The sequence below is a fragment of the Erithacus rubecula genome (assembly GCF_903797595.1).
Source record: "Erithacus rubecula genome assembly, chromosome: 14".
NCBI classification, from domain to species: Eukaryota; Metazoa; Chordata; class Aves; order Passeriformes; family Muscicapidae; genus Erithacus; species Erithacus rubecula.
Window position 1 is genome coordinate 17,613,210 of NC_136666.1, and position 22,422 is coordinate 17,635,631.

A 22,422-nucleotide genomic window follows, 5' to 3' on the forward strand; every position below is an offset into this window, starting at 1 on the left:
AGAAAATCCCAACAATAATTAGCTCACCAAGACACCTGATACTTTTTAAGATATATGGACTTTTTAAGATACAAGATTTGATATATGGATGGGTTTGCTATACTAGTGCCTAGATACCTTTCTGTCCTGGTTTGAAAAATTCAGGTGTGTGCTAGCGAAGAAATGGAGCCAATAAATCCCTCCCTCTGAATTAGGGTAATTTTGGAATTAAAGGGTTCTCAGGCAAAGATGGGGACAGGAATTACAGTTCTTTACTACTGTGGCTGTGACACCTTTCCCTGCGCTGCAGTTCCCGTCCCTGCCAGCAGCGATCCCACCGCGTGCTGGGGCGCTGGCGGCTGTGTCCCGACAGGGAAGGGTGGAGGATGATCTGCTCACAGACCATTGGTGCTCCAGCTGGCAGGCTGAGGCAGGAGAGCACCCACCGCACCGCAGCCACTCCCCATCGCCGCCCCCGCGGGCTCAGCCGCACCTCCCTCCTCTCCCCGCCCCGAAGTTTCCCTTTGAACGCCGGCTCACACACGCACACCCCACACGGTTTCTCTGTTCCAACAGCGTTTATTAGGGACAGACTGCTGGCACAGCCCCCGCAGGGAGCCGGGGCAGCACCGCCCCGGTTACGCCTCAGCCTTGGCTTTCGCTGCAGGCTTGGCTGCCTTGGCTGTCTTGGCCTTCTTGGCTGCAGGCTCTGCTTTGGGAGCAGCTGGGGCCTTGGCTGCCAGCTTGGCCTGGGCCTTGGCTTTCTTCTCTTCCTTGAGTTTGTGCTGGAACAGAGAGAGAGATCATCAGCCCTTACCTGTATCCGTGTTGGAGGCAGGAGCCCAGCCCGGCCCGGCCCCGCTCACGTTCTGCGCGTGCCGCAGGATGGTGTTGCGCCGCATGGTTTTGGCGTACGGGTTCAACTTGATCATGATTCTCAGGTTCTTCAGTGGGTTCTTCTTCAGGACTCTGCGCTGAATCTTCTTCCTGAAAAGCACAGTCGTGTTTGTATTATCATCTTATTTTTGCTAAATTATCCCTGAAATCTGGACAACTGCAATTCCTTGTGCTTATACCCAGAAATTAAAAAATGCCAGTCTGAAACCCATTTCAAACCTCCCTGCAAAGCTTTTGTTCATTAAATAAAATCACTTACTTTGGAGCACGCAGGGCCTTCTGGATCTCCTGGCTTCTCATGATTCTTCCAATATCTGTATTGGTCATCTTGTGCATTGGCAGGCTGCGAAATCAACGTTTAGTGTGTGAGTGGGTGATAAAACCATGGCTAATTCATCACACCCAGGTATTCAGGAGCAAGTCCCAGTATCCCTTTTCCTGGGAAAGGGGGGGACCGTGGCTGCACTCACTTGTAGTCGCTCTTGAGCGTGGCAGCCTTGCGCCAGGTGCCGTACAGATCGTCCAGCTTGCGGAAGGCGCTCTCTGTCCAGATGCAGAAACGGCCCACGTGGCCCCCGGGAGCCAGGCGCAGCAGGTTCAGCTTGTTCACGTTCAGCAGAGTGATTCCTGCAGGAAACCAGGCAAAGCAATCCCTTCAGTTTGGAATTCAAATGGAGGAAGGTGAGGATAAGCAACAGGCAAGATGCGAAAAGAAGACTGGGGGTGTTTGGTTTTGACACATCTGTATGAAAATCTATTGAATTTTTAAAATGAATAATCATCACCCATTTCCAGTGGCACATTCAGCAGCTTCATTTGTGCCCCAAACACAGTTCAGAGCTGGGAACAGCCGCAACATTTGTCACAAACACCCTAAACATTACCCACAAAGATCATATAAACAACTGCAGCAAGTCAGAACTTCCACACAATCATGTGTTTCAGAAACACGGACCAATGAAGTGGAATCTCATCATTCCAGGCAGTCTCCCAGCAGAAGAGTGAGTGTGTGGCAGGCTCAGTACCTGGGATGTTCCGGAAGGCTCTGATGATGCCGTTGTCCTCGTTGTAGATGATGCAGGGTCCCCTGCGCTGGATGCGGCGCCGATTCCTCATCTTGCCCTTCCCAGCCCTCATGCGCTGGGAGGCGTAAACCTGGCAAAAGGAGAGCCTGAATATCCCCAGAGCCCCCAGCCCAGCTGGGAAAAACAGAGCCTCAATATCCCCAGAGCCCCCAGCCCAGCTGGGAAAAACAGAGCCTGAATATCCCCAGAGCCCCCAGCCCACCAGGCAGACCCAACACCCTGCTGCAGTCAGAACTTCACCATCATCACTGCAGATCTGCAACACGGACCAGGGAGAAGTTCATAATTCTCCAGAGTCAGAATAAACAACTATTTGGAATTCTTACTCTGGCAAAACTGCAGAGTTGAATGACCTGTGTTTTGTCATTCAGATCACACCTTCCCAGCTCACCTTTTTGATGTCATTCCAAGCTTTAAGCTTCTTCAGGAGGAGAACAGCTTCCTTGGTTTTCTTGTAGCCCTCAACCTTGTCCTCAACAACCAGAGGAAGTTCTGGAATCTCCTCAATGCGGTGGCCTAGAGAGGATTTTATAAGACACTCAGTGTTGCTTACTGACCATGACTGGACTCATTCTTCAAGGCTATTGATTTGTATATTCATAAATGATATATGATATGTTAAATTCACAATAGAAATTAATGAAATAGTCAGGAACAGTAACCAGAGCAGTGAAGTTCCAGTGGTGTCTTACAGGCTTTTCTGACAGGACTTTGTGTACCTGAGCGTTGAGTAAATCTCTGCCTCCATGAACAGAAATCAAACCGCACTGCAAGACTCTATTTGTTACCACAAAGTACCCAACACTGGCTCAGACAAACAACTCCAGAGGCAGAATTCTCACCTTTAGACATGACCAGAGCTGGGAGGGCAGAGGCAGCCAGAGCAGAGCAGATGGCGTAACGCTTCTGCATGACGTTCACTCTGCGGTGCCAGCGCCGCCAGGTCTTGGTCGGGGCGAACATGCGGCCGCCACGACACATCTGGGAGCTGCAGTTAAGAACAACTTTGTGGAGCTTTCTTATCCCAAAGTGACTTTTTATTGCTTGCTCAGCATTAATGGGTCGTCAACCACCTGTGCCAGGACTCTGACAGCAGGCAACTGTCCCTGGGCACAGGGTAAGGCGCAAATTACGACATCATGGCAAGACAGAACAGTCACGGTGGTTGGAGAGTGGGAATCACATCAAATCGAGTCTGAGCTGCATTACCTCAAGAAAAAGATTCCATCTCACATTTAGGTATTAGCATCTTTTGTGCTGGCTGAGTTTCTGAAGGCAGCCCTGCCATGGAAGGATACATTGCCAAAGGCACCCTGGCCGGAGCGGTGAGTGCCCCCGCCCCGCACGCGCGGGATCCGAGCGACGGCTCTGCCGGTGCCCCAGGACTCGGCACTGGTCTGGTGACCTGGAGAGAGAGGGGCATGCACAGGGTGACACCACTGCAGAGAGGGACAACACAGGCATGCTCGACTCAGGGCACCAATCAGAACTTCCACACAATCATGTGTTTCAGAAACACGGACCAATGAAGTGGAATCTCATCATTTCGGCAGATCTCCATCAGGAAAACTTAATCCTAGTCTAAAAATGTACACTTTTGTACACTTAAAAATACACTTTTACTTCATTCTCACCTAAGATCTTTAAGACACTTATTGTAACTTGATGCTCAGTCTGGAGGTCTGACTTGGCACTGCTATACCTAACATTTGTTTGTTAAAATGTTATTGCTATATTGCTATAAAATATATTGTTATATTTTAAGCCTTTAAATTTTTCACTAGGTGATATTATACACTTTTCTTCAAACTAGATGCTTGTGATCTATTTTTTAATATGGCTACATTTCAAGACTTTAAATTTTAAATTTTTCACTATGCAGTATTATACACTTATTTAAACTAGATACTTGCCATTTTTTATGCTGCTGTATTTTTATATTGCTATATTGTAAGACTCTTCAGGTGATATTATACCCTTTTACTCAAACTAGATACTTGTGATCTATTTTTCTATACTGCTATATTTTTAGACTAAGTTTTTCACCCTGTGCTATTATATATTATACACTTATTTAAAATAGATACTTACCATTTTTTTATACTGCTGTATTTTTATCTTGCTATATTGTAAGTCTTTAAATTTTTCACCATATGGTATTACACAGTTTTACTCAAACCAAATACTTGTGATCTATTTTTCTATATTTTTAGACTTTAAATTTTTCACCCTGTGGTATTATATATTATACACTTTTATTTAAAATAGATACCATTTTTTAATACTGCTGAATTTTTATATTGCTATACTGTAAGACTTTAGATTTTTCACCACATGGTATTAAACAGTGTTACTCAAACCAAATACTCGTGATCTATTTTTCTATATTTTTAGACTTTAAATTTTTCACCCTGTGGTATTATATATTATACACTTTTATTTAAAATAGATACCATTTTTTAATACTGCTGAATTTTTATATTGCTATACTGTAAGACTTTAGATTTTTCACCACATGGTATTAAACAGTGTTACTCAAACCAAATACTCGTGATCTATTTTTCTATATTTTTAGACTTTAAATTTTTCACCCTGTGCTATATTATACACTTCTATTTAAACTAGAGACACCTCATTTTTTTCTTATATCACGATATTTTTCTATTACCAAATTTTAAGACTTTACATCTTAAATTTTTCACCACGTGATAATATACGCTTATACTCAAAGTAAACACTCATGATCTTAATCGCATCACTTAATTTAGGAACTTTTTTTTTTTTTTTTTTGCAGCGCCTTCAGATCAAGCAGCGATCAGCGCCTGTTAACACAACAAGTTGAGAACACCCAGTTTTAAGGTTCCAACATTTCACAGCTGCCTTCTAACAAACGCTGAGCTCTATTTGCATTTGCACTGCCCGCGGGCGGGCGGTACCTGCCAGCTCGCTGACGGCGTAGGGCTGCCGGTTGTTCTTGCGCAGGTTGGTGTGCACGAAGTTCACCACGTCGGGCCGGATGGGCGCTTTGAACACGGCGGGCAGCGTCACGTTCTTACCCGACGCCTCCCCCTTCTCGGAGTACACGGAGATCAGCGGCCGAGCGCAAGCCTGGGGAGAGCACATGCAGCTTAAGAGCAGCCAGGGCAATGAGTTTGTGCCGTTTGAAATTGGTGAAATACTGCTCAGAACCAAGGAGTCGTCAGCTCGGCAGCGCCAGCACGATGACAGCAGGCAACTGTCGCTGAGCACTGGATAAGACGCAAATTACGTCATCACAGCAATATTTTATCAAAGTTGTGCTCCACACCTGAATTTCCAAAGCATGGGCTCTGTAATAAACCCCTTCAAAATTACTTCTCATCTACTATTAAAAAAACCCCACCTGCGTTAAGCAAGTAATTTGAATTTGGAAATTGCAGTTTAGCAGCGTCAGAGGGAAGTCTGGACCCTCTGAACAATCTTTGGTGCTTTACAACTTGTGCAGTGAAAAATTAAGCTGCACTCAGCACCAGCTGAAAAGATGCCCAAAAATATCCAGAGGATGAACGTTTTAAAAGCAACGTTTAAGCATTACATTGTATTGGTTGTTAATTAATCTTGTAGTAACAGTACAGGCAAAGCATATTCATTCCCCTTCTCATCTGCAGCTTATTTTAGAGGTATTAAAATACTCTAGAAGGCCGAACTGAGCAGCTAATAGCAATGGCAGGGCCATCGCCACATGGACACGGACACGAGCAAGGCTCTGGCCCTTGGTGTTAACCCAGAGACCCCAACACAAACTTCATCAGGGTGAAGGCATCAGAGCACAATCTGAGCTTATCGCCGAGAAAAGTTATTCATCTGCAACCTGGTTCTTGGCCAAGGCCTCTTAAAGGTTGTCTGGCAACAAAAATAAGTTAAAAAAAGAGATATATAAAAGCCGTTCTTCCCACTCTACATGCGGGCAAACGCTCCCGCTGGGCCTGCTTTGCTTTAGATAAATACATAAGGAAACTACAAAGCGCTGCCAGATGGGATAAAAACCTATCGCATCCCTTTCTATCCCCATGGAAAGGAGCACACCACGCCGAGCTCCCGCCCGCGGCGCCCCCGGCCCGGGCCGGCCTCTCACGGGCTCCACGCGGCCGCCGAGCGCTGACGGGCCCAAAATGGCGACCGCGCGCCCCACGCCGCCAGCGCGGCCCCCGAGCTGCCCGCGGTTCGGCCCTGCCCGCTGGGCCCGGCTTCCCCAGCCCGGCTCCGCTGCCCGCCCCGCTCGCCCCGGCCGCCGCTGCCCCGGGCCCGGCCCGGCGCTCCCCTCACCATGGCGGCGGAGCAGCTCGTGCGGCCGCCGCCTGCGCCGCGCCCCGACCGGAAAAGGAAGGACTCGTCACCCTCCCGTCGCTACGTGGTTGTGCCTCCGCCTCCTGACCGCCGCTTCTGCCGCGCCCGGCGGTCAGCACCCAACTCCAGCCCAACTTCGGGACCGAGCTCCAGTCCCGATCCCAGTCTCCATCCAAAGCTCTTCGGTCTCGTCGCGTCCATCCCGAGCTCTCCGGGTGCCTCTGTCCCGCTCAGTTCCCCTCCAAGCGGGGGACTCTGTTCTGGCGGAGGGATCTGGCGTGCCGCGGGACCCGCCCCTCACGGGACTCGCCCCTCACGGGACTCGCGTAGCGCCGGCGGGCGGGAGGTTCGATTGTGGCGGGCGGCGATGGCGGCGGAGCGGCGGCGCCGGGCGGGCGGCGGCCTGGGCGAGCTTCTCCTCCGGTGAGGGTCGGGGCTGTTCCCGGGGCTGCCGGTGTCGCTGCCTGGGGGTCTCCCTTGCTCTGCTGAGGGAGGTCTGGCCCCGCTTGTGGGGAGGCTGGTGAGGCTCCGGTTGTAGCCTTGGAGTGTTTAATGTATGTGGGTAATGTTGCTGTTTAATGAGGAATGCTGAGGGGAAAGGTCGTGTATCTCAACGCTTTCTTTTCTTTCAGGATACGTGAAGAAGGAAAGAATACTATCCCTGAACATCCCTATCTCTACGAGGTAAATCATAGTCTGATTTGGGTTGGGAGGGAACTTGGCAGGGACACCTTCCCCTGTCCAACCCGGCCTTGGGCACTGCCAGGGATCCACAGGCACCTGTGCCAGGGACTGCCAATCCTCACAATCTAATTTCCAATCTAAACCAACTTTGTCAGTGTGAAGCCATTCCACCTTATCCTGTCACTCCATCCTCTTTAATGCTCTCTCTGCATCTTCCCTGTAGGCTCCCTTCAGGTACTATAGCTGCAAGTGGCTCACAAATGGATACAACAGAATTGGAAAACAGTCTATGGAATTATTTAATTTTGCTATTTCTGGTATTAAAAAGAATGCTGAAATGCAGCATCTCTTTGTAATGTATTAAAAAGTTTTGATTTTTTTTTTCTTTTTTTTTTTTTTTTTTTTTTGCAGACTGACATAGAGATTTCATTGGTTGGTAGCAGTTGTAAAAGTCCTGTTGAAAAGTTTTGGAATGGAAGCAGTGCAATGTATATTTTGCAGAAAGCTGTAAGTGTGCATGGTAGATGTTAAGTGTAACCCAGACTTTTGAATTCCCATCAGATTTTTTTTTATGCACCTTGCAGTTTTTAACTTAGATGCACATTTCTCTTAAAGACACACAATAAAGAAAGTGACTCCATGGAGGAATCAAGAACAGATGATGATGTTTATGCATCTGAGGTTTTGCCAAAGGAGAGTCCTGGAGCCCTAGCTCTTTCTGTTGGAAGAGCAAAGTGAGTGGGAAAGCTCTCCCTCCCCTTTTGAGGGAGTTTTCTTTCATAATTTTGTCTATTTCTCTAATATTCTGAACCTGTATTTTCAATCCCCTGAATAAAATTATTCATTAGTTTACAGGGAGTTGTGACTGTTTTCCATCCTGCAAAAGGGCCTCCCTACTTTTAATGCCTGAAAGTGTTTAAAAAAGTAGCTAAAATCCAGGTATTGGAAAAACACCTGTGAGCTGTTGGGTTAATGGGATTCACTGGCTGTAGCTGAGCAAAAAAAAATGCTCATTAAGACTACAGTATTTATATTATTTGGTAAAGCTAAAAAAAGCCCAAAGAATCTGATTTGCATCTTTGTTGTTATTAAAATACCAAAGATGGTACCAAATGTGGTTTACCTAACCAATGTATTCATTTAATTAGCTTAAAATGCAATATTCGATTATAAATTTAGAATATTCAGTCTACATTAATATATTATGTTATTTGCTGGCATCTGACTTTCTCCCTGTTCCTGTTTCCAGGCAGTTGATTTCCTTGTACACCATGGTGCAAAACCCAAACATGGGGATGAGTGACCTGGTTGTTCTTCCTCCCCTCTGGGCCAGGTGTGATGGTTGTGACCCTCAGCACACCTGCTGGATTGGAGCTGAGCCTCTCAAGGCTGGGAACAAAGTCACAGGGCTCAATATTTACACAGTTTCATGTGATGGTAAGGTGATCATGGTGCACAGAAAATTGAATGAGAAAGGCTAAAAAAATGTGGGAATGCTGATGTCACAATGCTGTCTTTGTTTTTGGTGTGATGCTGGCTTGGAAATGCTCTGTATTCCTGGTTTTAATGAACAAGAAGGGGTTAAAATAAGAGAAAAGCTGTTTTTAACCAATGATGTGTGGGGGAAATGGCTTTTAAATTTATTTGATGCACAGGTGCAACAACAGGAAATTTAAACTGCTGTCATTCAGCATCTTACACAACCTCTGTCTCATTCTAAACATTTATTTATGTTCATACCAGCTTTTATAATCAGTAGCAGAAATGCAAGGAGAAATCCAGCTTTCTAAAGGACAGCATGAATTGTGCTTTCCCAAAATGTAGTATTGGGGAATGAATTTGAAGTGCCACATTTCCATTGTGTCAAATGGGGTTTTTTGATTCTCACTTTTTTTCCTTTCCTAGGTCCTACAGCTGATAAAACTCGTTTTGCAAACCTGGAAGAGCTCAAAATGGAACATAAAATAAGACATCATTCATCTGTTGTAGGTTTTTAGGCCCTATCATGGCTTCAGTTGAAGTTGAAAAACTTTATTTTGGATTTATGATGCTGGTTTGGGGAAGCTTTTTAGATCCTCTATGGAAACTCACCTTAGTCTGATTTCAGGTCATGTTTATAATGCATTTGTCTGGTATTAACTCTTTTAAACATGTTTGTGAAATGCTTTTAAAATTACTTAGTTTGTGTGATTTTTGTTGTTTTTATTTTTGAAATGTGTTCATTTTAGGTGACAACAAAAGGATTTGCTCAGTATGAGCTGATTACAGCTGCTGCAATAGAGGACACCATTGCAGAATCTGGGAGCAACATCTGTGTGGATATCACATGGAATGGTGTGGAAAAGATTCTGGAGACTCCCCCACTGATCTCTGCTGCCACCCTGGTAAGTCAGGATGGGCAAAGCAAATAAACCCCAGCACTTGGCACAATTCACATCATGAGTAGTATAAAAGATGGGAGATAAAAGCAATATAATATGTTCATAAGCTGAATTATAAGTTGTGCTGACATGTTTCTCACTGATGAAAGTTTTAGGACACTTGATTTCTAAAGTTTGAAACTGAGATAAACTTGTGGAACTTTCAGAATATTGCCCTGGAGTCAGGGGACCCCAGAAGTCCTGTGTTCCAGCTGTACAGAGAGCTGCAGTTCCTCTTGGTGAGTGCAGGGGAGAAATTCCAATTTCACTTTGGCATGGAATGGGGATTTTTTTTTATGCTAATAATTTGCTTAATTGAAAACTTCATTAGGTGTGTCAAAGATAACTTCAAGGGTTTATTTTAGCTGCAATTTTGGATTCAGTTGTAGAAATCATCCAGAAAATTCTGAAAATTTGGAACTCCTAATTAGCTGTGCAGAGATTTGTGATTCTTGGTGAAGTTATCTGTGAAAGATGACACATGCAGGACTCCCAGGAAGATCTGATTTCTCTTGTGATTTTCCTGCTGCCTTTAGGCTTTGGCTGAAGGTGTGAGGATGGGTGTGACTGAGTGGCCTGAGCCATCAGAGTCTGAATCAGCTCTTAAACTGGTCCAGGAATTCCTGACTGGTAAATGCTGCTTGTTCCATGGGGAGGGAGGGGTGTGGCACTTCACAGGAGTAACAGGGAATTCCACAAACAACTTCTAAAGCAAATGTGGAAATGTTCATTTCTGTGCTGTAACCACTGCACAGAATAGTTAAATTAGTTCATACATATATCAGTTTTCTTTGTCCTAATACAATGGATCAAAGTTATAATAATAAAAAACAATTTTAAAGTATTTTCAGATTATATCCTTACCCAATAAAACCATTTTAAAATGAATCAGTTCTGTTATTCAGGGTATTTGTTAGTTATGATGTGCCTGGGGATTAATGATTGATTTGATGACACTTTTCATCATGGTAGAATTTATTTTTTTATCTTTAAATCTACTAGATTTAAAGAAGAAGCTGGATGGAGATTATATATTTGGAAACAGGAATGAAACAGAGGTGTGTGCAATTTCCTAACAGCTGCTTTTCCATTCTGCTTCCCTTTTAACTACAGTTATTTCAAATTTTGGCTAAATTTTGTATATTGTTTATCTGTGTAAATAATGATGTAAAGGAACTTGAATCTCTTGCTTCCTATCTCTTATTCCAGGACTTCTGACCTTTCTGCCATTGCATTCTAGCATTAATGTGCTTTTTTGCCTAATTTAATGATCAGCTGAATATGTGTCCTCTTTATCTAGAGATTTATGATATTGTAAAGCAATGGGCAAATTCAAATTATAAAAAATGTATTTAGTTACATTAAGATGTTTTTTTCTCTGTCAATCTACAAGGAAAGGTGTAGGTCTAATTTCAATTAAGAGAGAATCAGAATTTTGTGGGTAATTAAGAATATATTGATCTCTGTATCAACAGAACTCTTCTGTATCAGGATTAGAGGGAAGTAATTCTCTGCTCTGAGAATTTATGTGTCTGGGTTTTGGCCTCCCAGGACACTCCTGGGTACACAGATAACACCTGGCTGGGATCTGAAATCTCTGACAATGGCTTTTGTTTCTGGTCCAAGGATAGCAGTTATCCAGTGTGGTAATTCTGCAAAGAATCAGACTCACTTTTAAATTAAAATGTATTTCCCAATTACTGTGTGGTAGTTTTCCTGGAAAAGGGTGAAAATCAGTGATGCAGCCAGTTTTGATCTCTGGAGAAATTCAAATGTGGAAGGTTTTTGATTCTTAGGCACCATTTTTCATTAAAACAAATACATTCTTCCAGAAAATCAAATGTGACACAGCTGCTGTGGACAGTTGCATAAAATCAATCTTTGGTGAGAGAGGAGACCTGGATTTTACTGAGCAACTATGGTGCAAAATGAAAAGTAAGTGTACTGTGCCCCATCTCTTTTCCTTTCATTTTCTTCTCTATCTGCTAGACAGTATTCCCTTTTCAGGGAAATTCCTGTCCATTTCTGAGTTTTAAGGACTCCTCAACTCTTCAGAAAGTTGGTGTCAGCAGTCTCTTCCTAAAAGAGCTCATTTTAGGGATGTGGGCTGATGTATTTTCTTAAAATCTTCCAATGGCAGACCAGCATCTAACAGGAGATAATTTAATTTTATTTGAGTTATTTTTTTAAAGTCCTCATATGACAGAGTGCCAAAAAGCTGTGATTTCAGCCCTCATTCTTTAATTGAGGGGTTTTGTTCATGCAAGGGTGTGTTGGCCTGTTGTTATTGACTTAACAGCCAGAGAAAAAGCCTGGATTGATAATTAAAATATTGTGTTTTTCTTTGCAGGTGTCAGTTCCTATCAGGAGTTAATAGACTGTTTCACACTGGTCATAAAATCCCTGGAACATGGTGAGATACAGCCATGGGTATGTATTTGTATTTCACAATAGATGTTAAAATTTGGGATAGCTTCAAGTAAAACACAGTTCTTGTCCCTTCCTACCCCTCATTTGTGGTGTTTTAAAATTATGTGTTTCCCTGGTATTGAACTTCTAAACAATGCTGATGATGTTTCATGCACAGTTCCATCACACAAAGTCTTGTTTATTTTTAGATTCATCAAGGGAGTAGCAGTTTCTTAAGTCAATTGATCCAACAGTCCTACCATGGAAAGATGGAGGATGTTTCCCTCAGTGACATCACTCCCATTCAGATGCTCCTGGAGATTGGCTTGGAGAAGATGAAGAAGGATTATGTCAGTTTTTTCATAGGTGAGCCTGATACTTGGTAACAAAATTAGGAATTCAAGAGGAAAGGTGCTCCATGCAGGAAATAATGAACTTTTTGGGTGACCTCCATCTCTCTTCCTTCCCATCTGCTAATGTGCAGTTTTCAGCTTCCTTAATAATGGAACTTTTAATCTTTTAAATTTCAAAATTTTAAAAACTTATTTATTTCAAAATAAGCATAGCTCTGTGTTTTACCACTGTTGTTACCCCTTCATTTCCTTTTGGCATCTGCCATCCTGTTCTCATTCTTTATTTATTTACTTTTTTATTTTCACTACTTTTGTAAACTTCTATGTCCTGAGGGGAGTGGTTGTCTCCAAGTACATGGTGCAACCTTGGTGGTAAATTAAACCATTCCTTGACCTCCACTTTAGAGGAGTTTTCTTATTTGGAATGAGTAATCATGTCAATAAATAACATCACATTGCTGACTTTATACTTTAGTAGAATTTCCTGTTGTATTTCCTCTCATACCAGACATTAAATGTTAAATTTTTTTCCTACTGTTCCTTTTACAGGCCAGGAACTTGCAACAGTAACCTACTTGGTGAGATGTTTTATTTTTATTTTATAAAGCTTAGCTGATGGTGGGATGCAAATCATATAAGCTGAGAAACTGAACTGCAGATCATAAGGCTGGAACAGCACACTGCAGAAATGCCTTTGTTTTGTTTCCTTATTCCCAGATAATTCCTTTGATGTCTGATCTGGGTCACTGTCAAGGCAGTGAACCTTTGTCACACTTTGGGGCTTTATTCTGGGCCACTCTAAAAAACCTTGGCTTCTCCAAAGAAGCAGGAAGATGATTTTATTTACTGAGGGTGTGTTGTGTGTCTGTAGCAATGGAGTGCTCAGGTGAGAGCAGAAGCTCTTTGCTCTTCCAGGATTACTTCATTTCCACCTCAGTGGATCTGCAGGAGCAAGTCCACCGTGTTCAAAAGCTTCACCATATGCTGGAAATAATGGTCAGCTGTACAGGCTTCCTGCAGTTCAGACATGAGAACCTCTTCCCTTTGACACAGTAATTATTTCATTTTTACTTCTGCTCTTTAAATAACAATCACAAATAGAGTTTGTTGGACGGTTTTAATGAAACACATTAGTGTTGGAGATACAGACTGCAGAAGCAGAAGTTGGATCTTCCTGCCAAGTTTTGCTTTGGGACTAAAACTGAAGATAAGGGAAGTAATAAAATGTGAGAGTATAGTTAATTTTGCACAAGGTTTATGCTCTGTTGTACAAGCATTTCTTTAAAGAAAGTAACCTGATATCTCTTGTAGGATTTGCATGAAGTATTACAAGGAGAACCCTCTGAATGAGAAGCATGTGTTTCAGCTGCCCATCACACCAGCTCTGGTGAAGGAATTCTATCAAAAGTAAGAGAAACTTCAGTGTTTGCAGCATAAAATTCAGATGTGACTGAATCCCTGACTCGATTTTGATGTTTTTTGATTATTCTCTCAGTGATAACCCTGAAGTCTGGAAGGTGGAGATAAGTAGTGGGCATGGACAGAAGGAGGTTAAAACAACCTGGCAAGTCAGTACCAATGCTCCAGTTGAACATGGATTAGCAAACAATTCAGGTGGGGAATGTTGGTGGGAAATGAAATAATCCAAGCACAAACTTCAAACAAATTCAGTTTTTATCCTGAGTTCAGTGGGTCTGAGCTTTACTTTTCAGCAAAAGCAAAATGATATTTTGCCTTCTACTAAAAGAGTGAGGTGATATTTATAGAATTAAGGATATTCAGAAAGTGGTGACTTTTTGCCTTCTCACCTTGGCTGAGTTATGTTTTTAGAGTTAAAATGACAGGATAGTTCCAAATATGAGATAATTGATACCCAAAAAATCTTGCACCTTATTTCTAAAATGTTTGCCATTTAATCTGAGAAGAGTTTAGAAGAGAAATATCCCTGTTGTTATGAAGACTTGGTGAATCTTTCCTATGATTATTGATTTTTGTCATGAAGTACTTCAGTAAAACAGTTCTGGAAGCTGCTCCAAATCCCAACTTTTCTCTTTGTCCTTGCAGGTTTCTTTTCTGACTCCACAGTAAATGGAAGCAGTGAAGAAAAGCTGTATTTTATTACCCTGACTCAGTGCAGTCAGGTGCAGTTCACTTAATTGATGTTACTGAGCAGACAGGACTGGAAGCTACAAAAAGGGGAAAATTGAGTGTTTTCTGTCCCAGCAGAACTTTTAGAAACACACACTTTAGGCTTCAAACTGTTCATTTTCACTGATTTATTTACTTTATTACACTTAAGTGGGACCTTTCCAACCACAATTCACCTGTAGCACCACATTTGTTAAAAATGCAATGCAATTATGACTGTTCAGTGTAAATATTTTGTAAATATGGTGGATATTTTTCATGTATTAAAAGGCATTCAACAAAGTTGTGCACTTTGGGGTCTCATACTTTATTTTTTGATCATTAAAAATGCAATCAGACACTGTTCAAAGTGTGAATTATCTTAACCAACAAACCAAACATGTTTTTCTGGGATCAAGTGATGCTTCATCATCCTGAAGGATTTGGAAAACTCTTCATCCAGGGCCTTGGGATCTTCAGCTACTTTGGGTTTCTTTGTCCCTGTATTTATATTTTGGAGTATTCTTGGAAATACTTCTCTCTCCTCTTCAAATTATTTTATTCCTTCAATGTGAAGTGAGTTATTTTAACAGTGTTGTCTTGTATGTTTTGCATAATTTTTTTGAAAAAACAAAAGCAATATAATTGGCTGGACATAATCATTCAAATATTTTGGCAGTTGCATGTGTTATGTTGGTTCATCAATGAGGTAGCATTTTGGTGGTCTAATTTAAACAATTCCATAGTTTTGTACATGCTGGCTAAACAATCTGAGACAAATATTTTTGCATGAAAAACTTAATTATGGATATGTAAGAATAAGGAAAACCCCCCCATATCCATGCTTCTAGAAACTATAAATTATAATTAGATGATTATTATACATTTTTGTAGCTTCTGGTTTGAAGCACAGGAAGTTGTATTCCAAGTACAGCCAGCTGAATTGTGGAACCAAGTTCTTATAGTATTTGTTTCTACCTGCAGTAGAAGGGAATTTAAGGTGGAAAATTAATTTTGGAAGTGCTTGGATTACTTAAAATCCACGTTTTTGTGTGTAATATATTATAAAGTTGTATAAGGTGAGTCTAATTCCTGAAAAAAAAAACCTACAGAGATGTGATTTAAATCTGATTCAGAAGTTGTCATGTTGAATTACTTCAAACAGCTCTTCTCCACACCTGAATAACAAGGTATATATTATCCTAACTTTTAGACATGAATAAGTTCATATTTAAGCAGTGCTCTTGGAATATTTAAATCCTTTTATGCTTTAAAATCATGTATCTGTCTTTCTTCAAAGAGCAATTCCATGGTAATCAAAATCCTATTGATGAACAGACTGAAATCTGAATTTGCAAGCAGTTTTTAACACTTGAAATTTGTACTGGCAAAATTTGAATCACTTTACTCTTAAGTATTTTTCTGGTGAACAAAATGTGTAATAGTTTCCAGAATAATAATGATTGTAAAATCTATTACTTAGAATCAGTGGAAAGAGAATGTATTTTGGTAAAAACAAAAAGATGTTTTGGGAATTGAATTGAAACACTATAGAAGCTCTAGGTGGATTGGTAAATAATATTTCATTACAGGGGTATAAAAAAGAGGCATCTGTGGTAAATTTAACCACTCAAATGGAACAGTTGCAGCTTAGTCCTTTTGGCAAATGAAGATGTGTGCAAATATCAATTTTAGCTGTGGTTTCGAAGGTAGAAAATGAGGAGGACAATACTGATGAGAATGCAGAGTGTGAAAACTGTAGGAAGAACAATCTCTGTCACCATTTCCATGTGAGTAATCAGGGAATCTAAAATTTGAGAAATGAGGAATATGTAAGAGATGCAATCCTCTGGAGTACAGTAATACTTACCTTAGAGTTAACATAAAGATTTTTTTGGACATATAAATGTTGACATTGGCTTAAAGAGCAAAGCAAGCAAACAGAAATTCCCAAGTCTGCCAAAGCTGGAGCAAATCCATGATAGTTTTCCTTCTCTTTTTCTTTTTAAGTTAAATTTCTGAAGACATGCCAGTGCTCAAAGGGCTGCAGAAATTGTCCTTGCTATGAATTAGCTGCAGTGCATTAACAATATTTTACTGGTCCTTTGATTTTTTTTTATTCCCCTCACACCAAGGTGAAAGAAAATTGTCAAAGAGAAATCTTTGGCCTTTTTATGATTGTTCTGTATCTGTTTGAAAAATTAAATGGGTTTTATTTTGTAGAGCTTTATTGCATAGAGAAGCCTGGAAGAGTTCAGTAAATCCAGTTCATCCACACTGAACATGGAGGCTGAGCAGGATTAATTTAGGCTGACTGCTGGGATGTTTCCTACCATGTGGAATTTAGCTCATCCTCTTGTAAGAATCTAGAGTGGTTATTTGATCTTTCTTTTAAAATTCCTTCTTCAGGAATTCTGAAAGGTTCTGAATTGCACCAAGAAGTTTTTCAGGTGTTCTGGATTGGTTGTGTTGGAGGTCTTTGTTACCAGGAGCATCAGAGCCCAAATTTAATCTTAGACCAGTCCTTAGCCCTTTTATTTATTATTTTAGTTCCACTTATTGTAAAATCCAAACATTTAGACATTTTCTGTGTGGTTGTCTTGATTTGTCTGGGTTTGGTTTGTGTTTGAAAAAGCATTCAGGAGTTTTATTTTAATGAGAATGCTGTTATCCCCAACCTCAAATTGAAGTAGTAACTCTTCCAGTTGCTGTATTTCAGTAACATCCACACCTGATCCCTTCAGCTACAGTGGTTTTAGTTGGAGACAGTAAACAAAGACATTTTTCTTTAGAGGCTTGCAGTGCTTTTGGGGAGAATACAGCTTTTAGCAGTACTCAGAGAGCATTTAAATGTGTGAACTTCTCAGAACCTGCTTTTCTAGAAGAAAACAGAGCCATCATTACCTGCAGCAAGGTGTTGGTGTGTGGCAGAGCAGGTGTCCATGGCCTTTCTGTGCCAGTTTTCCACCTGGGAAAGGGTGAGAGCTCTGTGAGACTGCAGCATCTCCTCACTCCCACAGCTCCCTCCCTGCCCCTCCACCCTGAAACTACTTTATTCTACCAACACATCGTTTTCTGGAAGTTTTTTTGTAGGTTTTATTTATTTCTCCAAGTTAATTGTTTAATAATATTTTTTTAACAGCACATAATACATTCCAGGATTTTTCCAGTAGGGTGGAGTTTTCTGCCTAGAAATCTGACAGCACTGCTAAATAACTTCTGATGGAGAATTTTTGATTGCATCAAAAGTCCAGTTGGGACTTTGTGGAATGCTTTAGGAACAGTAATTAAAGCTGTTCCCACTTTCAGTGTCTAAATATCTCTGTATTAAACAGATCCCTAATTTACAAAACCAAAGTGTCCCTTCTCTACCATATTCATACAAGTTGTTTCCTAAAATTCAATGTGATATTTGCACTTAAAGAAAAAAAAAAAAAAAAAAAAAATCAAAATTAGCAGCTGGCATCACCTCTCTTGGATTTGGGAATCCATTTGCACTGATAATCTTTTTATAGTAGTCAACAGATGCCTTTGGGTACCGTGGTTTGTTCTTGTTTTTGAAGTCAATGTGGTAAAGCCCAAATCTTTCAGAAAATCCTTTGTTCCATTCAAATTTATCCAGCAGTGACCAGGCAGTGTAACCTTTGACATTTACACCATCATTCAGAGCTGGAAACAGAACACAAATCACTGGTAAAGGTGGGTTTTGTCCTTAAAATATGATTCTGTAAATGTTTTGTTTTATGGCAGGAAGAGATGGGGAGGAGCACAGAAAAATGAAGTACAAATTAATTTAAATTCTTTGAAATTGTTGTTTTTAGCTTAAAGATACTAGAGCTTTATGGGCATAGCAATTTCTTCTTTCTGAAAGTGAAATTTTGGTGAAAATTTGAGAGTGTCTTGCTGTCCATTTTGACTTGTGAAGAGTTATTTCTCTGTGATAGAAATGCCAAAGTAAAAAACAAGCAGAAGGTGAAATCACTCCCAAAATCAAATCCTACAGAGGTGTTTTTAAGTGACCTTTGAGTATCTCATTGATGTATCCCTTCAGGTACTGGATCCTCCACTCATCACACAGCTGGGGACACTGCAGTGATTCAGACACTCCATTCTCTGTCACATAAATCAGGGGGTTCCCATACTGGGTCTGCAAACAGAAATGTTTCAATTGGCTCCCATAAAATAATTTTATTTTGACAGAATATACGAATTAGCAAAGTGTGTTAAAAGCAAATTTCTACATTTACTTACCTAAGTAAGAAAAACATGAAGTAGAAATTTAATTTAACTATGGGGTTTATTTTTAAATGACTGAATTCTGTCGCTGTCTGAGCTTGAATTAAGGGGTTTTTCAGAAAGAAAATTCCCACAATGACAAGACTGGAACTGTTGCAAATCTAAATCAGGCATTTTGTTTGCTTCCTTTAGAATTAAATACCTGTTCTACTCACCTTAATGAAGTTGAGTAACCTTCTGAAGCCCCAGGGGACAGAGTAGAGCCACTTGGGGCCTGGAGCTGGCCAGCTGGGGTCCACCAGCTCAGCCAGGTCATGGTCAGTGTGGTAACTGGACACTTGGAGGAAGGGAAAGTTCTTCTGCAGGACATAACGAGTGGTGAAATGTCCAATTCCCAGGAAATCTGAGGTGCCTTTGATGTAGGTTTTCTCTTGCACTGAGAAGCTTGGTAATCTGGATGTCCCCAGGCCCTGCTGGGCACTCTTCCTACCTAGCAAAATAATTACAGGAAACAATTCTGAGAAGCATGGAAATTGGTTTTCTTTATTTTATCAACAATAAATCATAGAATCATAAAATCCTGGGTGGTTTGGGTTGGAAGGGAATTTGATCATCCCATTCCACCCCCTGGCTGCTGTGTCCAACCTGGCCTTGGGCACTTCAGGGATCCAGGAGCAGCCACAGCTTCTCTGGAAACTGTGCTGGGGCCAAATATGGTTTTCCTGAATTTAGTGTTCATGTCAAGGACACCTGAACTTAAATGGTTTTTTAAGATGAGCTAATCTTTTATCCTTTTGATTTGAAGAATTGAATTTAGAGAATTAATGCATGAAGAAACAGCAATTTAAAATGTCCTGGTGTGTCCCCAAACTGCTTCAGCAGCTGTGTCCACCCTGGGGCCTTTGGGTGCTTTGCTGTGTCTCACCTGTGCCCTCACTTGACTGAAGCACACATTGGCCAGGAGTTAGTCCCTTGTGAAGTGCTGGAAGTGTAGATCTATTCATGTCACAGTTACTGGGACTTACCTACATAATTCTTCATAACTTCTGGGTAGTCCCCTCTGTAAATGGGGTTTGCAAACCATCCCAGGTGGAACTGGATGTACCTTTCAGCAGCATCTCTGTCTGTTTGGCTGTGTGGATCAACAGGTTCCCCCCAGCCACTCGTTAGGGAAATTCCAACCATCCCTTAAAACAAAGGGACAATTCTTTAAGCCCTTGATAGAAACATCAGCACAACCACAGAATGAATCCTGGTTACCTCTCTGCTCCCTGCGCCAGGTGTTGTTGTAGGAGTGCCAAACCTTGGCATGAGTCTGTAAAAATGATGTAAAAATAGAATAAATCATGTGCACATTTGTAGTGCACACCACAATATTTTCATCTCTTATGCTGTGGAAAGCTGGTGAGCACTTTTTGCACTGAGGTCTGTTTGAAAATCTCACAGAATTTCTTTTGTGTTTATTACAGAAACTTCCATTCCACCTAAGTCATCACAAAAGCCTTTCTGCAAGATTCCTTCCCTAAATTCCAGGACATCCACATGGAGCTGACAAACAGCCCTCAGGACAGGGTTCTGTCCCATGGCTCTGCTCTTTGGATATCTTTCACAAATTTATTCAGGCAGATGAAAATTAATTTTTACTGGAGACTTCCTGAAGTCACTTGCAACATTCAAGTTCATTTCAACAGGCCAGGATGTTACTGCTTGTTTCTAAACTAACCTGGATGTTTTCTTTATCAACCAGATAGAAACAAACCATAAGTGACATTTATAATAGAAGGAAAATTCAAATTGTTGCAAATGTTAAATCAAGCTCTGAACATTGGTAGTGCCTTGGATTACGCACTGGAGCTTTAAAGCCAGATGATAATTTCACCATCCTACTGTGAAACTACACTTCTGTTTAAAGAGCGAAATCTGATAAAAATCCTTAATTACCCCACAACTTCAAGCACAATTACAGGAGGATTTTTACTTTAATGATGTGATGAGCAGCCCTGTAGGCGCCGCAGCCGCCGAGCTTCAGTCCCGGTGCGTGTTCTCCTGTTTCATAGCCCTTCTCAGCCACTGCCTGCAAAAACACACACACAGTGTCCTTGTGGGCTCCAGAGCCAGGGCAAGTGCTCCATCCCCTGCACCTTGTGCTCTCCTGCCCCTCTCCAAACCCTTTTCCCTCCCCTGGCTCCTGCCTGGTTGCAGCTGGTTGGGAGCTGAGGAGCAGCTTTCAAATTTTTTTTTTAAATTTGCCTTCAAATAGCAGCTGCCTTCCCTTTGCTGGTGTCTCTCCAGCTGAGGAGTTTTCAACATTTTCCTGGAATTTCGTGGCTTAAAACTGCGCTTGTGCACAATCTGCCTGCTGAGATTTTTGGCCATAAAGATGAATGGTTTAAATGTTTCCTCTTCCTTCTCTTGATTTTTTTTTTCCCCATCTACTCTCCTCCAGTGTCACTTCCAGAGGATTTTGGGAACAGAGTGTGGAAGGGAAGCATTGATGACTTACCCAAGGGTTGCTGAATGTAATCCAGTGTTTCACACGATCACCAAACTTCTCAAAACACAGATTTGCATAATCATTAAAATAATTAATCATGCTTATGTTCTGCCAGCCACCATACTTTTCTTGGAGAACCTTTGGAAATAAGAATCTCAAGAGTCACTGATTGTTCTTGAAGGTCATCTGTTGCTTAAAAAGACTTTTATTTCTATTTCATTCAATTTCTACTTCTAGCTCAGAGGTTTTTTTCAAGACTTTAATGCTTATAAAATGCAAATTAATAGGAAATATTCACAAATTCTTAAAATCCTGCAGGCTTCTCGTGGTTCTTAACCTTAGGAAATAATTTCTATCAGAAGGCTTTATTTGAGGTGTTTCACTCATTTAAATATTGTCTGACCTGTGGCAGATCCCAGTGGTAGAGGCTCACAATAGGGGTGATGTTGTTTTCCAGAAGACTGTTAATTGTGTCATTGTAGAACTGTATTCCCTTCTCATTCAGCTGCTCAGCTGATGAAAAGGACAGACAAGGAATTACCTGCATTGGTTCCCAAATAACTGGAAGAACAGAAATCTAGAAATACTAACTAAGGAATTTTACATTACAGTGTTGGGAATTCTGTAATGGTTAAATGCAGCCAAACACAAATTTGATTAACAGGAATGTTGAATAACTGTGGGTTAATCAGGAGTATAATTCCTTACAGATAAGAATATTGGGAAGAATTGTGGTGAAATTGTGGTGCTTACCTTTGATGCCTGTGGGCATAATCCTTGGCCATGAGATAGACAAGAGGTAGTGATTCACCTTCAGCTCCTTCAGTAACTGAATGTCATCCTGTGAGAAGAAAAAACAATTAACACATCCTGAGGCCAAGCAGAATAACTTCAATTTCTCATCTGTCTTTAATAATTCTGCACGCAGAAAATCTATGGAAGATTTGCACAAAAGATTTTATTTTCTGATCTTTGAGGTGATGGCTCATTCTAGTTGAAACCTTCCTCTTTAACCACTTTTTTTTTTTTTTGACAAAAAAAAGGACTCGTGTAATATTTTGTGCAACTGTGGAGACTCAATGTTTGCATTCAACTGAGCTGAGGTTTTGCAACACAATTATATTTATGTCAGAATTTGTATTAGAAAATAATAGAAGCCTGTAAATCTTGACCTCAAACATTTCAGCTCAGGCTCAAAAGCAATTACTTGGACTTTCCTTTACAGTCTTATACTGGAATGAGAAAAACCCCTAAATCCCATATAAATATATGTTCTTTTGCTAAGAAATTGCACTTCTTTAGAGTTAAATGGAATTAGAAATTGGTGGTATTTGTGCCAATGCAAAGAGAATCCTGATAATGAAAGCAGAGTGCTCTGATAGAAAGAGGACCAGGTAATTGGACAAATGCAA

At 41.1% G+C, this 22,422-nt stretch overlaps 3 protein-coding genes across 4 annotated transcripts; 1 reads left to right on the forward strand and 2 right to left on the reverse strand.

Annotated features, from left to right (window-relative positions):
- Nucleotides 1-538: 538 nt before the first annotated feature.
- RPL4 (ribosomal protein L4) lies at nt 539-6,391 on the reverse strand. The gene is made up of 10 exons (XM_079318182.1): nt 6,267-6,391; nt 4,898-5,069; nt 3,260-3,366; nt 2,804-2,942; nt 2,353-2,477; nt 1,902-2,031; nt 1,347-1,503; nt 1,136-1,219; nt 846-966; nt 539-764 (listed from the first exon to the last, which is right to left on the reverse strand). The coding sequence occupies exons 1-10, from the start codon at nt 6,267-6,269 to the stop codon at nt 618-620; spliced, it is 1,185 nt and encodes a 394-aa protein (XP_079174308.1). The 5' UTR covers nt 6,270-6,391; the 3' UTR covers nt 539-617.
- A 9-nt stretch (nt 6,392-6,400) lies between these two features.
- Nucleotides 6,401-15,931, forward strand: ZWILCH (zwilch kinetochore protein). 2 transcript variants are annotated; one of them, XM_079318181.1, is made up of 19 exons: nt 6,620-6,710; nt 6,920-6,971; nt 7,383-7,478; nt 7,587-7,705; nt 8,221-8,408; nt 8,877-8,956; nt 9,200-9,355; nt 9,559-9,630; nt 9,928-10,021; nt 10,394-10,449; nt 11,224-11,326; nt 11,742-11,821; nt 12,010-12,166; nt 12,703-12,731; nt 13,069-13,205; nt 13,465-13,560; nt 13,649-13,767; nt 14,218-14,338; nt 14,572-15,931. In XM_079318181.1, exons 1-18 carry the CDS (start codon nt 6,655-6,657, stop codon nt 14,307-14,309), a joined length of 1,782 nt encoding a protein of 593 aa, XP_079174307.1. In that variant the 5' UTR covers nt 6,620-6,654; the 3' UTR covers nt 14,310-14,338; nt 14,572-15,931. The 2 variants fall into 2 exon arrangements, with proteins under 2 accessions (XP_079174306.1, XP_079174307.1); XM_079318180.1 differs by having other exon boundaries at nt 6,401-6,710; nt 14,218-14,583.
- Nucleotides 15,866-21,109, reverse strand: LCTL (lactase like; the record flags this gene model as incomplete). Its single annotated transcript, XM_079318059.1, has 9 exons — nt 15,866-16,129; nt 17,185-17,248; nt 17,750-17,949; nt 18,301-18,427; nt 18,732-19,006; nt 19,542-19,703; nt 19,777-19,831; nt 20,495-20,590; nt 21,020-21,109. The coding sequence occupies 9 exons, from the start codon at nt 21,107-21,109 to the stop codon at nt 15,972-15,974; spliced, it is 1,227 nt and encodes a 408-aa protein (XP_079174185.1). The 3' UTR covers nt 15,866-15,971.
- Between the last annotated feature and the right edge of the window lie 1,313 nt (nt 21,110-22,422).

Bases quoted from the DNA above. Each gene is read 5' to 3' on its own strand.
- ZWILCH (XM_079318180.1), top strand. From the start codon at position 6,655: ATGGCGGCGGAGCGGCGGCGCCGGGCGGGCGGCGGCCTGGGCGAGCTT. The intron at 6,972-7,382 runs GTAAATCATAGT...TTTTTTTTGCAG, and splicing joins AACATCCCTATCTCTACGAG to ACTGACATAGAGATTTCATT. The intron at 10,450-11,223 runs GTGTGTGCAATT...ACATTCTTCCAG, and splicing joins GAAACAGGAATGAAACAGAG to AAAATCAAATGTGACACAGC.
- RPL4 (XM_079318182.1), bottom strand. The intron at 2,943-3,259 runs GTATCCTTCCAT...TGCAGCTCCCAG, and splicing joins GCCAGGGTGCCTTTGGCAAT to ATGTGTCGTGGCGGCCGCAT. The intron at 1,504-1,901 runs GTACTGAGCCTG...GGTTTCCTGCAG, and splicing joins AGCCTTCCGGAACATCCCAG to GAATCACTCTGCTGAACGTG.